At 35.7% G+C, this 16,382-nt stretch overlaps 1 protein-coding gene and 1 pseudogene across 4 annotated transcripts in view; both read right to left on the bottom strand.

Annotated features, from left to right (window-relative positions):
- The window catches only part of LOC126977219 (dedicator of cytokinesis protein 1), a 91,761-nt gene extending 88,983 nt beyond the window's left edge, over window positions 1-2,778 (bottom strand). For all 4 annotated transcript variants that reach the window (XM_050825930.1, XM_050825929.1, XM_050825931.1 and 1 more), the window contains exon 1: window positions 2,636-2,778. In XM_050825930.1, coding sequence (XP_050681887.1) covers window positions 2,636-2,681 — 46 coding nt within the window. In that variant the 5' untranslated portion in view covers window positions 2,682-2,778. The remainder of the gene's footprint in view (window positions 1-2,635) is intronic.
- Window positions 2,779-4,686: 1,908 nt separating this feature from the next.
- On the bottom strand, window positions 4,687-8,316 carry LOC126977198 (uncharacterized; annotated as a pseudogene).
- Window positions 8,317-16,382: the final 8,066 nt, after the last annotated feature.

Here is a 16,382-nt window from a genome sequence, read left to right as displayed (position 1 = left end):
TTATTAACAAAATAGAATTTTTATATCTGTCTAACTTTCTCAGGAGGTTTAAGTAAACTTAATTTTAGCTAACTATAGTGGTTAATCTATCTATCAGATTATTTTTATGTAGATTGATAAATCATAAGTTTTGTCACAAATTAAATTTCTGAATGCAACCATAATATAATTTTTTAATTAACAAACAACTATATTATGTAGATTGATAAATATTAAGTTATGCCACAATTTAAATTTCTGAACGCAACCATAATATTTGATATAAGACTACCAACGATATTATTTAGGTTGATAAATATTTAGTTTTGTATTTGTATTACATACTTTTTATTAGCTTCACCTTTTGGGCAACCGACTCATTTGACCATGTCACCGGCGTGATATGACCCACTTTAAACTGCCAGATTTCATTAAAACTACATACATACATTTATCGAGGATTGATGACAATACATTAATTTCATAAAATTATTCCATTTTTGAATTGGTGACTCCAATTGATTTCTGTGTTAAATTGTTTTACGGCCATTTCTGGACCGATTTTAATTATTATTCAACACATAGAAAGCTTTCGAAATTTTCTAGGTTATTGTCAAAACAGACATATTGGATTTCAACTTGATTCAATTCTTATAAATAAAAACAAACATGGTTTACAAATTACTCAAAAATTAGCATGCGCTATTTATATTTATTTAAAAGTTGAGCCGATTGATCAAATCACAGTAAGTTTTAGTTGTAACACTGCTATCCTTTGATCGCTTTCGAATGTTCATGATCTATAAGCATCAATTAGTAAATAGAGGAAGGTTTTAAATACAATATGAATTAAGAAAATGGCAAAACAAAAACTCGCTCAGATAAGGATTAATTTTCTTGATTCAAATTAAATTTTGCATTTAATTTAGAATAGTTTATTTGATTTAATTATATGCAACTCTTGCATAATAAAAAATCATTACACTAGAAATAAATAAATAGTAATGTTGTACTAAACAGAATTAAATAGTCTTTCATTAGATATTCAATAGACTAACTTGAAAAACCAAGTTAGAACTGTACGGGATTTAAAAAAAAACAACATTTTTGATTTTCCTTTGACGTGTCCCCCGTTGTTCAGAAATCAAATCCAAAGAATAGTTGAAAATGAACAACTAATTAGAATTTTTATATCTATATGTCGTTCCATCCTCTATATCGGTCAATACCTTAGATAAAGAGTGCATCCTTCTATCTTTGGGAGTGAAGATTACCTCTACGTGCACGAGAACTTTCTTACTTCGGTTATCCTATTTGATAGTGATACTTTTTCATATTATTCTGTTCCATCCACAGAAATAGGGTTGCAAGATGGCAATCGAATATAATAATTATTGTAGTATGCATATATACATAGTATGTACAATTTAATAATATTTGGTTGGTCTGAGAATTGGTCATCATCTATTTTTTATACCCCAAAATTTTTAATTACTGAATTTTTTCTTATTACTTTATATGACAATACAATGTTTGCTGGGTCAGATAGTAGTTTAATAAAACTAAAAAAACCAGATATTATAAAGAAACCAAACATAAATGTAGGAAATAAATAATACTTTAAAAAGACTAGAGATACTTTATAAAAACCGAAATAAAAAAATTTAAAACGAAAAAAAGAAATGTGTTAAAAATTTATTGAATATAAACTAATAATAGTGTAAATGAGAAAAAAATATATAGATATTATTTTAAAACCACCCCATGCTTTATATAAATAAATCCAAATGATTACCCTTCTCAACTCATATCTACCAATGAAGTATTTTTCTCCTCTCTGAACATAATGCCATTTCCACATTTGTCGAGGAGGAAAATAGTATACATACCATGGGCACTAAGTAAGAAAACCACAGATCATATGTTTGCTGATAGTGGTTTCGCCTCGGCCAACAATTATCTGTGATCGGAGACATTTCTTACTTGACAGACTTAGGTGTGTAATTTACTATATAATTATTGACACCATGCACCCCACGCTTTTTAACGATAAAATATATTTATTTCTCATTTACAATATTATTAAATTATATTCATCAAAATTTATAATACACTTCTTATTTTAAATTTATTTTCAATTTTTTAGTTTCATTTTCTATAGAATGTGTGTTTTTTAATTTTTTTAAACTATTATTCATTTTATGTAATTAAACATTAGCAATATTTTGTATTTAAAATTGTATTTAAGTATAGGATTTATTGTTTGCATAGTGATTAATGATTATTTAAGTAAGAAATACTTAAATATTGGATAAAACTTAACATCATCACATTGTTTGATATGACAGGAGTTTATATGCTAGCTCTCACTCAACTTGATAACTTTGATAAAAATTTAAAATCACTAAAGAATGGGCTTCGAATGACAATAAGCAACCTTATTAGTATTTGGGAGTGGTCAACATAGTCGCTAATTTTAATCACCTTTGGTCTGAAGCGATCATAGAGCTAAAGTTTAGTTTTAAAAAGTTTTTGACTTATTCAAATCAAAAAATTGTTTATATTTATCTCTTTGCGGGAGGGAAGTGAGTCAAAAAACAATTCAGTAGGTATTCACCGTGAAATCATAAGATAAATATACTTATAAGTAACTCACCAATAGCATAACATTCCTGATTTTCTAGTTTTCGCCACACAGTCATATTTATTAGATACAATTTATAATATTATATTTTTCAAGGAATAACAATGTTCGTCATTTTTATCACAATTCACAACTGATGTCTGATAGGTGAAATCATGCGAACTCTACTCTAGTCTGTACTTTGTAAGTCTGTAGAGTGTAGACTCTGAGTATAGGATCACTAGAAAAACTGTCAAATTTCATGTCAGTCGCTCAAAAGTCAAATTCCAGTCAATAAATATTAGTTTGATATAAATTATTGTAATACTACGATAAAGAATAGATTATAGACCTTACCGATCAACAGTAATACTCCTTGCAACTTGTGCAAAGCAACTTGCAAATTGCTTTATTTTCAAGAAGAAAAGACAAACAATCCTCTTCCCCGGGAAAATTAAAAACCAATAGATGGTCTTTCGAGAAGGATAATTGGAACTTCCTAATAATTTGCTTGAATAATTGTAGGGATAGTAATTATATTTAACATTTTTTTTATTAATTCTAATGGTTATGGAATTCAGTATAACGTAGATTTGTTAAATAATATAGCATGTTTCATACGATGTTCCATTATACTAAAGCTTCACCTTCTTACTACCAACCTTCAACAGAATCAGCATTTAAATAACTGCCTGTAACGAAAAACGTAAATATAACAATACATGACAGTCACAACCGACATGTAAACAATTACATAATTTCTTCGTTTCACTAACATATCGATATGTTTATTCATTGTCGTACAACACTAGGTATTTTGACAGTTTAGTCAAATCTATGATTACAGAACTCCTATTACTTCAAATTTTTATATGTTACTTTTCGAAATACAATCATATTTCAAAAAAGTTATGAGGTTGTCAAAATCTCTATATGAATATGAGATTTAAGCGTGGTAGTTTAAAGTTCGAAATTGGTGTAAATAAATTTGTAGTATATAGGTTATAGGTTATAGGTTATCACGGGCTATTATCCGCAACTCGACGACTACAGCGCGCCTATTTTGCGTGGTGAGGAGGGCGGCTAATCCTGCCACCCTAGTTCCTCAAGGTAATGTATCAAACCTCTGATGTCACCCATGACCTCGGGGAGAGTCCTCGGTGACCCCAGGTGTTTGGCCCGGTATGAGGCCACACTCCTACACTCCAAAATGACGTGTGCGGCCGTTTCGTCCGCCTCCGTGCAGGCTCTGCACAGTGGGCTGTCGGTGACACCTATATTGAACAGATGCTTGTTAAAAGGGCCGTGACCCGTTAGTACATGAGTTATTTTCCGTAACCTAGGTCGTGGAAGTTTTACTAGCTTGCGAGAGAGCTTGGGGTCTATTTGTGGTAGAGCTTCTTTTGCTTGTCTACACCCACTTACGTTCATCCAGTACTTATTATGTAATTCCTTGGTGTGTTGGCGTATTACCTTCGTAGGCCAGCTAGGCGGGAGAGGGATAGTTGGTTCTGGTCCTTTTGCTGTCATCGCTGAGCCTCTCCTGGCCAATTCATCAGCGGCATCATTCCCTCGTGAGTTACTGTGTCCCTTTATCCATTGAAGAGTTACTTGGTTGTTATTTTCGCATAACTCCCTCAGACATTGGTGACAGTTGTATATTAGCTTAGAGGTGATAGTGTGGCTTTGTAGGGCTTGTAGTACTGATTTGCTATCTGAAAGGATGCGGATGGAGTAGTCTTTTACCTTTCGAGTCAAAGTAGCAGTGACTGCTTCTATGATACCCATACATTCTGCTTGGAAGACAGTGTTATGAGCTCCTAGTGATGCAGCTATTCTTATATTTAGGTCATCCGAGAACACTCCGTATCCCGTGCCCGACCTTGTCTTTGAGCCATCTGTGAAAATCCTGAGGTTGTGTGAGGAGGAAAATTTGTAGTATATCTGAGTTATATATTTTCGCGATTGTGAATTAAGGCCTATCATAAAGCAGGAATTCAGTGTGTATATTACATATTTAATAGATTAATGTATGAGTTTGGCGACATCGGTTTCCATAGTAAAATAATATGATTCCACTTGTACTAGTTTTTCAGTTCTGTGGACAGCATGATAATTAAGATGAAATAGCCGAACTATAATTGGTAAGAAGTATAAATCTTTCATCGATAATTTCAAAGACTGTGTTACGAATTTTCCAACAGCCACGAGTCCTGATGCGAGTTTAACATTTTATACCCATCCCAAGAAAAGTGCTGCTATAGAAGTTTTCACTTCAAAAGTTCTCCAAGTGCTTATTTGGTAACAAGGCTTTAATTAATGGAATATATTCATGTATCTGTTAATTATTCCTAAAGTTAATTATTATTAGTTTTACTTCAATCACGCGTAAAGATTACATGTACACACTTTTTTTTAGACTGTGGAATACACTGGAAAATACCCATTTGTTTAGTAAATCAGTAAAATTATTATTTTTATAATAAGGAACTTCATTCTTATCCGGTGTACTATGACACCACACGGTTTTTTATGATTTTTTTATTGATAAAATAAAAAGAAATACTTTAAAAAGTTATCAACTTTATTTTATTTACAATGATTTATAAAAAATATATAATAATAATATACAAAGAAACACCTATTTATATGAATAATAGTTAAGCCTAATTATGTTTTATTAAATTATTAGTGGTACCCTAACCGGTAAAAAACGTTCGTAACGTAAGATGGCTATACAGTGGCTAATGTATAGTCTACGTGATGATTGTTATTATTATATCATACAATAATTGGTCTGTGGTCAAAAGTGGAACCATCCGATCATTATTACTACGTTAGTTAAACGCATGGATGCTATGTATAGGTGTATGCTTACACTATGTATAGTTGTATATGCTTACTCTTTACAGCATACATACATTTTCATGATCTAAGCGTGGCTTGTGTTTGTGTTGAGTTATTTTGTGAATTAATTTCATACAAACATTTTAAATAATGGAAAGTGAATTGAATAGAGTGATAGAAAGTGATACAGTGACATAATTGGTGATTGATAATAATTGTATTAGTCACCAAATACTATGAAAGTAAAATAATAAAGAGATATTTAAAACATTTCACATATAAGCAAGACGTGTTTTTTCCTTATGGTGGCCATATACGCTACGAGAAATCGTTACGATTAGACTGTGCAGTTCGAACGGTACCGATAAATCACTACGTGTATGTTATAAAACTGTGCAGTTTTGTCCGTTTTTTAGCACTGTGCAGTTGAACGGAACAATACAAAAATTTCAATTGATTTATCGGAATCGGATGAACTGTGCCGACTGATCGAAACGTGTATGCGCTCGTTCCGTTCTCGTGTTCAGTTTTATCGTCGATCGACATTCGGGTAGACGTGCGCACGCGTCATGGCGTCTCAAACTAATCGCGAATGGCTTGAAGAATTTATTGAGTTATATCGCAGTGAACCTTGTCTTTGGAATATTAAAGGCAAAGAGTATCACAATCGTGACTTAAAACGTTCAGCATATACTAAGCTGGTTGAAAATTGAAAACAGTAGACCCTAGGGCTGACAAAGATGCTGTTGTAAAAAAAATAAACAAAATTCGCTCTACTTACAAAAAAGAGGAGCAGGAACCCAAGAAGTGTAAAAACCAAAACTATGGTATTACTCTATGTTGCTGTTTTTGGATGACCAAGAAGAACCAAGGCGTTCACGCTCTAATATGGACGACGAATCAACAGACAGTATAAAATTATTTTGCCACGGAACGCTGCCTTCACTTGCAAAATATTCCATGTACTCTTCTCTGACTTTTTTTGCGGCAATCGAAATATTACCAAGATTTCTTCGTTGCAAATTAACTATCGCTGAATTCATTGTATCATATCCTTGGGTTATTGACTCGTCATCAACATTTTCTACGTCGAAGCATTCTTGTTGACAGTAAGAACTTTCTGAAGTCTTCATTAAATAATTATATAAAGCACAACTGGCCATCACGACAGACTCTATTCTTTTCGGATCAAGACTAATTTTTGTGTGAAAAATTCTAAATCGAGATGCCAAGATCTCAAACGCATTTTCGACAATGCGCCTTGCTCGTGATACGTGGTAATTTAGAATTCTGGTTTTATTTGTGGTCAAGTCTGCTTGTCGAAATGGCTTAATTAAATCTGTTCTAAGTGGAAACGCATCGTCAACCACAAACACATAAGGCAACTTTCTAGTGCTATTTGCGACAACTGTGTCGGTTGGAATACACAACTGATTATTATCAAATTTTTCAAAAAACTTAGTGTTTGTGAGTACGCCACCATCTAAAATTCTTCCATTTGTTCCAAAATCACATAAAAGAAATAGATAATTTCCATCAACGATTGCCAATAACACCATGCTATGATGGTTTTTATAGTTGAAATACTCTGAGCCACATCCATCAGGAAGAAAAATTGCTATATGCTTTCCATCCATCGCGCCTAGACAGTGCGGAAAGTTCCATATCTTTTCGAACACTTTGGCCACATCCTTCCATTCTTCTTCCGAGCGTGGGAACTGTAAAAATATTAATTGTTTTAGGAAATTGAAAGTGAGGCACCTCCAGCCGCCCAGTCAACTCCACAGTCACCTCCAGCCACGCAGTCAACTCAACAGTCACCTCCAGCCACACAAACAACTCCCGATACTCGTTCAATTACAAACACATTGTTTAATAGGAGTCGGCCAAAAAGGAATGCAAATGAAAACCTTACTACTCAAGTTTTACAGTCTGTTCAAAACCATTTTAAAAAGCCTGCAATTACTAATGATCGATTTGATATTTATGGAGCAAACGTCGCAGCTAAGCTGAGAGAACTCACAAAACATTAATGTATTTTGGCCGAAAAAATAATTAACGAAACATTATTTCTGGCAGAGATGGAAAATTTGACTATTTCACACCAAGTGATGGATTCAACCAGTGTGCGTTTTAAAAATTATGGTTACAACGTTCCCAGCCCCGTTGCACATACTCCCAGCCCTGTAGGAAACAATCCTAGCCCAGTACCTTATCAGAATTCAAATTATGATTTCCAAACACATCCAGGCTCCCAGACAATTCTCCAAACCCCAATAATGCAAACTTCTCAACAAGATCAGTCCCAACAAGTGCAAAATTCAGCAGGTACTTTTTTGTCTAATTTTACTTAATGTATTATCCACCATTATTATAAGTACAAATTAGTAAACATTACATTCTAAGTAATTAGTAGTTTTTTATTTCTTACCTTAAAATAGTCTTTGCGGAGAACCCTATAAATTGCTTCACAGGTTTCCGGTATTATGCGACCCAAGGCTTGAGATGAAATGATGCTAGAGAATTTTAAATCTTCATAATTTCTTCCTGTTGATAAAAACCTCAAAGTAGCTACAAGCCTGTCGTGAGGTGGAATAGCATTTCTCGTTATAGTGTCTTGCTTCTCGATATTTGTTATGTACTACCAAATTCAGTAGATGTAAGTACATATCGTGATCCATTCTTAGAAAATTATGCCAGTCTTTTGGAAAAAGCTTTAATTCCGCCAACAAATTGACATGAGAATGAACTCTTCTTTTCATTAGCCATTCTTTACACCAGATGCTACGATTTTTCGGCTTCACTTTTTTTTCCTTCAGGGCGAATATTAATCCAATAATTGCTAAACCGTCATCCGTCGAAGCCATCACCATCACACGTGTGCGTCGGCGCCGCTTATTGTACCGTCTGATCGCAACGATTTCTCGTAGCGTATATGGCCACCATTACAAACAATAGCGTTTATAATACCTATAAGTAAGATCATCATAAAAATACTTTTTCCAGTTTACATTATACAATAATATATTTGTTCGAACACGTCTTATAAACTGGAGAACGGCTGGACTGATTTTCGTGATTTTTAATTTGTTAGATTTGTCTCCGTCCCGAATAGCAGAATTACATAAAGAGTACATATGTATGCACGCAAGAAGTTATACTTATTTGGCCTAACGAAGCAAAACTCATTAAAATAATTTATTCCTCGTGCTATTCTACGTTTTAAGAAAGAACAATTTTGTAAACATCTTGCAAACTTTGGCTTTGACAAAGAAGTATAACTTCAAAATAAAAAAAAAACTTTCCATCATCATCATCACAAATTTTAGGGAAAATCTCTGGATATACTGAACCGATTTTGAAAAATTCTGTTACCGATAGAAAACCACATTTTTCGTGTCATATAATATATTAAGCCGAAAAATGAAATTGTGGATGAAAGTTGATATTTCTGAGAGATAATTATTTTTTTATGTTAAATAATTGTAATAATTATGAATCGTTCAAATTTTTATCTAATATTAATTGTCATTTTTCTGTGTATGATAGCGCAATAAGTGAATATGGTAGTGAACCACATAAATGCTAGTACTTTTCTGATAAAAAATGGTGTCGTGGGACACCGAATAGGAATGAAGTTCCTTATTATAAAAATATTAATTTAACTGTTTTACATGCTAAAAAATATGGGCAGTTTCCACTGAATTACACTGTATAAAATAAAAAAAAGTGTGTGTATACTTATGTATTACACGCAAGAAGTAATACTTCTTTGGCGTAACAAAACAAATCCTTAAAATTATTTATTCGTCGTGCTATTTTACGTTTGTAGAAATTACAATATTGTAAAAATCGTGAAATAAATTATTGAATATTAACGAATACGGCTGTATTGGCTTGAAACCATTGCCTGTCCTAATAATGGACGAAGAAACCAAAAAAAAATTGATGTTGCAATCGTCAGAAAATTTCTGAAAACTTTTATTTTTAGATGTGGTTGTGCGCGCGCAGCATAATGGTCAAAGAAGTAGAACTTCAATAACATCAAAAAGGTACTGAAAACGTCATAATGTTGCTTGCTTTTATATTAATGTAATTTTGCAGTTATAAACCCATTTAAATATTCGTTTATTGTGTTTTGGTTTGTTTTGACCTTGTTTCCAATGCTCTAAATATATAAATAAACAATCAATGTAATTTAGAAATGTGTCAAATGTCAATAATTGTTACTTGTCAATTATTTATATATAAATAAAAAGTGTCGTTATAATTTTTGTTCTTATTTCTTTTGGTCTAGCCCCCTTTCGCTGATAAGGAACTTCGTTCTAAAAGTAATTCATGCGATATAATTCTCTAAGCATTCCAAAATACTCAAAATAGCACAACGTTAATGTTCTAGTATTCACTTCGACCGGCACTTCCATAGTGCGATCCGTATTGTTATTTCACTTTTTATTTACCATTAAAATATATCAGAACTGCACGCCCTTTTTTTGTATATATTTTCTCATTCTATCATAACAAATAAATATTTCTCCAACCGTCCTGTTTGTCCAAAAGTCGTTCTATTTCAAGTAGTGTAGTAATCATCCGAAAATTTACGCAGGTACTGGCATCACTGATTCTATAAGTGATCTGGGGCATATGGATTTGCATCCCGTGCCACAAAAAAAAATAGTTATCCGTATTGACCTCGTTAGAGTAAAAGACGTGTTCTGTGGTATTGTCAATTATGCATTTCACTATTCTCATCTGTAATTTGTGGTCGCATCACGCGGTTGACGTCCTACGGCGCCTCAGTTTATCAAAATTATTAAAAGCTGTGTAAATTGTAATTGAAATGCACGGAAGTCATAATCATTATTCATTACAATAAGAACTATTTATTATAAAAGCTTTATGTCCTAAGATTATCATTCAATTCTTGAATCTGAAAACTAAAGTTATGGTTTTTTTCCAATGGAATCCTAGAACTCGATCGGGTGAAATCCTTCTCCCTCTCAACCTAGTTCTCTTTATCGCCTGTTAAATCAAGCAAGTTTTTTCTAGCAATAGCAACTATGTCATCTTCCCGTCGCCTTTTGGGTCTATCCTGACACCTTTTGCACAACAGGTCAGTGCCATTTTGTTGCCCCAATTTTCCACCTATTAGCTGCATAGCCTAAAATTATGTCTGCGCAGTCCCATTTCGTTGCCAGCACATGTTGAAGAGCATCCTTAAAATTTATATTTGACCTAGTCGTTTCATTTTGAATTTTACGGGTCTTCTTGTCTTGATAATGGATCACCCTGCTTGACACCTCATTGATTTACAAATTCAACTCTTCTCTCCAGTCTTATTCTGCTGCTGCTTTGAGTACATGTTATCTAATTTGTGTTTCTCTAACTCTCTCCAAATTACTTTATGGGAAATGCGGTCAAATGCCTTTGAGTAGTCGAATTGTAGTAGAATCCTATACTACGGAGGTTGGTTGTATTCTCTAAACTTTTCAAGTGTTGGTCTAATGTGTGAATATGATCTATTGTTGAAAATTCAGATTGAAAGACAGCTTTCTCTCGAGGTTGCATAATGTTAGTTTTCTTTATTACTCTGCTAAGAATGATTGATGAAAATAACTTGTATATGCATGGAAGTAGGCTAATTGGTCTGTGGTTTTGTAAGTCTATAGGATCTGGTTTATTACTAAGCAGGACTATTTCTGATTTGCACCACTAGACTGGGACATCTTCTGAGCTGCTGTTGAAAAGTGTTGTTTAAAATGAAACTAACTCTTCTTTGATTATAGTGGGTAGGTCGTGTTTGTATGCCTCTCTCAGTTGTAGCAGTGGCTGAGTTGTGTCTGCTTAATTTAAGATCTGGACATACCCTATTGCAAAGCAAAATAAATAATTTCATTTCATTAACTTTGCCTGGAAGTCTAGTAGAGAGGTGTTTATAAAATGTTGTTGCATGTTGTACATTGTCCTGTATTGTTTTTTTTTCTATTTGTAACCAGTTCATGTGAGACCTCAATTCTTTGTTGGCCCTTTTTGTACTTATATACTTGTATACATTTTTTTCAAATATTTCTCTTCTATGATTAGCATAATCTTCTTTATACAACAAACAAAGCTATGCTTTGTTTGTTATTTTGTACACATATTTTAGTTCCTCCTTTATCACTTTAGTTTTATTTTTAGTTCATTATTATTGTTGTTTGTTAGATAATTCAGTTCTTTTGTTGATTTGTTCTACTGTTTTCGGTTTCAGTATTTTATGATTTTTGTATTTTTTTCGGTTTCTCTCTAGTTAGCTGGCCATGTTTACTTTTTCTATGATATCATAGTATGATTGAGTATCATGTGTGTATTGTAGTGCTTGCTTTCAATTTGATAAATTTTCAGTGAGATTGCTAGTATAATTTTGTAGTTTGTCCTTGGTTTTTTGTGTTTTTGGAATAGATCTGATAGAATGTATCCTCCTCTATTTAGAGCTACCTAAAAATATTGATGTTCTTATTAGCCTATGTTCACAATAATTATCTTTGTATGGGCGATGTCCATCGCTGGCTGTCCTTATTCTTGAAATAGGTGGTATGAGTGGTAGTTCCATGTTGGGTCTTAATGGACACAAGCAAATTAGGCCCTCACACCTGGATAAATACCACTCTCCCACTTAAACCCAGCGTGGAATAGCAGCTTTCCCGGTGTGTGGGCCTAAATCCCCCCCCCCCCCCCCCCCAGTCGCCAGCAAGAATTAAAAATAGACTACTCTAGGATGGAATCAGTCTATGTAATCCTTGGGAATCCGTCCCTGGGTGGAGGCCCATAGTGGAGACTATTAGTACCTAAAAGGCATAAAAGGCATTTACTTTCTCAAAATTGAATCCTTTAGAATTCTTTTTGATGTCATTTCTTATACTACTAGATACTACTACCGCTTCGGAAACAAATGGCGCTCTAAGAGAGAAGAAGTGGCCCAAGAAACTCTCCCAGCATTCTTTTTTTTGCGCTCTTTTCAATAAAATATACAATATTGTACAGTCGCTATAAAATAATCACAATCTAGTCCCAGGCTGTCCGATCATTTAGATATTCAGTAGTGGAGTAATAGGATTTACCACAGAGCCATTTTTTATAAAACATTTAAATTTATTTATAGATAATGCCTGAACAGTGGCTGGGACTTTATTGTAGAAGTGTATACATTTACCCTTAAAGCTATTATGTATCTTATGATGCCCACTAGAATTAGTTACAGGCAATCCCTTATTTCTAGTGTTATAATAATGAAAATCACTACTAAGAGCAAAAAGGTGATGATTTTTGTGAATGTATATTAAATTTTCATAAATGTACTGACAATGAACAGTCATAATATTTATTTCTTTAAATTTTTCTTTGAGAGACTGTCTATAACCAAGCTGATATATAGCACGAACAGCTCTCTTTTGCAGTGCAAACACTATATCAATGTCACCAGCATGACCCCATAGTAATATACCGTACGTCATGATGCTGTGAAAATAACTAAAGTACACTAATCTAGCGGTCGCAACATTCGTGTACTCTCTAATCTTTCTAACTGCATATGCCGCAGAGCTGAGTCTATCTTCTAGATGGGTAATATGTGGACCCCACTGAAGCTTTTTATCTAACGAAAATGTCGCCATCGCCTCCATCTTCCCTCCTGACGTATCGTGGCTGACTAACAGTCCACGTCTGTGTTCTCCTAGATACCGGAACACCCCTGCTTTCTGCCCCCCGCTCTCCTCCAGCTTCAGCTTCCGCGACCACTGCGTGGTTAACACCGCAGGGACTGGGTGGTACGACAACCAGTTGACGTCAGCCATCGGGTCTATCCCGTAGTACTCTGCTGTACAGTCCTCGTCCCACGCGTGCCACGGAGCAATCATCCCAGCTATGTCTATATATCCGCAGAGGCCATTCGTCGCCATCCGTATCAGCTGGGTGTAGGTGTTCCGTGTCACTAAGTCCTGTGCGTCTGACTCGTACCCCACCCATACCCGCAAGGACAGGTCAGACCTCGCAAACAGTAAGGACGTCTGCAACGCCAGGGCCATGCTCAGCATCCTAAACCACGCCCTCGCCCCGTTCGCTGAAGTGAAGCCGTTCTGCAAGTCTTCCGTCACGACCAATCCCATGTATGTGGCAACTCGGGACATGGAGTCCATGGTCTTTAGGGTCATCGCTGGCGCGTGTTGGTCCGGCTTGTAGTGCACCCACCTTCTCCCCCTGTGCACTCTGTCCAACTGGGAGTTAACCGCCATCGTACCTGTCTCCCCCGAGTATGGCCGCGCCAGCGGGCTGATGGCCCCAAAGTTATACCCTACCATTAACCGCCTCGGCGTTGTTGTGTCATTCTCCGTCAGCACCCGAGAAGCACGAAAGCGCGAGTCCGGGTATAGGTTCGGCTCAGGGTCACCGTTCATCACCCACCCCCCACATACCGGCTCGTTGAGCTGGTAATGGTCGCCTTCCGCCATGACCATGACCGGCGGGTACTGAGCGCCATGCAGCTCAGCCGCCACCGCACTCGCCTGCTTCGACACCCCATCGATGGCCAGCTTGCTCTCAATCTCGTTGATGGCAATAATAAGATCCGATCCACCCGCGGCCGCGTCGAAGGGCACCCACCAAACGTTCACGAGCGCGTCAATCTCCGCGGCATTGGGAAAGGGCCTCCCGACGGTACGGGTTCGCCACTGGGATCTGGTATCCCTGTCCCACTATTGCGTCGGGTGCTGCTGTGGTTGTGCAGTCTGTCAGTACCAACACAGCATGCACGGCCCCAGGTACATACGCTAAGTTTGATCGCGGGAATAACCGGACTGACCCAGTTTGCATCCGCTGCCCTTGGTTTTGGGGGGTTGTTGAGGTCGATTAGTGCCAAGTGGTTCGTCGTGCCGTTAGTATACCCGCTTGTTAAAAAAGAGAGCATGTACGGTATTAATGCCTTGGTTCGCATCAAGTCGTTGCTCACCGGTATTGCCACCCACGTCTCGTCCATTTGGTCTAGAGAAAATTCCTCTATCCCGGGGAATGGCGTGTTGAAGTTCAAGAACACGTGTTATACGAACATATCGTGCGGAACCGCGATCACTCGCCCTCGCACGTCCTCGCCCTTGAAATTTTCAAGCTGCACCTCCCCCGTCGGCACCATGTTCCGCGGCTCCGAATTGTCCCACTCTCGTAGGGACCGACGGGTAACTGTGGTTTGCTTCTCAAGCTTCCTCCCAGTTCCAAATAGTGGATGCCTGGGCTGACCGGCATATTTTGGAGGGGCTAACCTGTGTTGACTTGGGGCAAATGGAGCAGGAGGCTCAAATCACCATATTAGCTGTGGAATTTTGCAACATAAGTGGGCTTAGCTCAAGTTAAATTGTTGCCTTGGGACAAAAGGGTTCCAATTGACAAAACACAAATTTTACAGGAAGGCTGATAAACTGATTTGGGATCATAAAAATAGTTATACTTTTTCCTTAATTTTCATGGTTTATTTCTCAATATTTAATTGAGATAATAATAAGTATTAGATTTATATTTTTGATCTTTTCCTTCCAATATAAAATTTATTATGATTTTTTTAAATATATTTGAGGTCTATCTGATAACACCCCATGTGTTGTGTATAGGTAAGGGCCTCGTTCACCTTGTCCAAGTAAAGCTGTGATTAATAACTTCTCAAGTAACGTTAATTGGAAGCTACATGTTATGAGTATCTTTTGCCAATTTCACAAGCGAAAATTATGTCTTGAGTAACTACTGATTGGTTAAGTAAGTAATGAATCTATCACACGTCATATTCGTTCAATTTTACGTCAAATATCACTTGTCAAACGTCATTTCAGATTGTCATTTATGATTTTGTTAAATGTTGAGCGTTCATTTCACTGTTTAGCGCCAGATGTTGTACCCTTTGAAACTAGAAAGCATCTGGAAATAGTATAATACAGTTTTTGTCATTAAGTGGTTTCTTGCGTGATTATCATTATTATGGATAAAATTAAAAGAGAGAGAAGTGCATACTTTACACGAGAGGGATATTTTGGTATTATTAAATAGAAATATGGTGATATCTTAGAATTTAAATATACGCATACTTGGTGTTTGTTCCATGGAACAATAATCTTAACTCGTCCAATTGATGATCAATCAAATCGAATAAATCCATATCTAATAATTTATTTTTATGCTACCTCTGAAAAGATGCACAAATGATAATAATAGTAGGCACATAATATCACGCAACTGTCAAGTAACCGTGCTAATTGGCAGACGATGTGGCAAGTTAGTTACGGGACAGTTAATCTTAAGATTAGTGTTACTTTAAGGTCGTGAAATTCGCATGTTATGTTACTATTGACTTTACTCAGTGATTAGCTTACTTGATAGTTTACTTGAATGTGGTGAAAGAGGGCCTCAGACTTATAAAACTAGGTCTATGTCAGATAGAACTTAATATGAATACACTGCAACACAGATAGGACTACATTGTATAGTGGTAGTAGAAGTAGTGTTTAAAAACAACATGGAATTTTAGACTTTTTATTATTGATATATTAGTATTTAGAAATAACATGGAATTTCAGACTTTTTATTATTGATATTATCCATAACACAACAGATTTGGACTATATCAATGACAAGAAATGAGAGCACAATAACCAAACTTACAATTGTTTTGTAAAAAACTATAATTTTTAGTTAGGCTGCGTCCCCAGTAGGCAAACTGTGAGCGGCTGACTGAGTGAGCTGCAAATTTGCAACGAACTGAACTTTGAGTTAGCTGCAGACTCAAATCAATTTTCGTGTGTCGCAAGCAAACTGTTAAGAGTTAGCCGCTTATTTAGCCGACCGACTGAATTATCACTTTACTTTTGTTGTACGAAGGGAGTGGTTATGTTGGTCACGATGGATATTTTTGAAGTAA

Source organism: Leptidea sinapis, chromosome 44, assembly GCF_905404315.1.
Source record: "Leptidea sinapis chromosome 44, ilLepSina1.1, whole genome shotgun sequence".
In the NCBI taxonomy this organism is placed as follows: Eukaryota; Metazoa; Arthropoda; class Insecta; order Lepidoptera; family Pieridae; genus Leptidea; species Leptidea sinapis.
The sequence above is the reverse complement of the archived record's forward strand: the minus strand, read 5'-3'. Positions and strand labels throughout refer to the sequence as shown.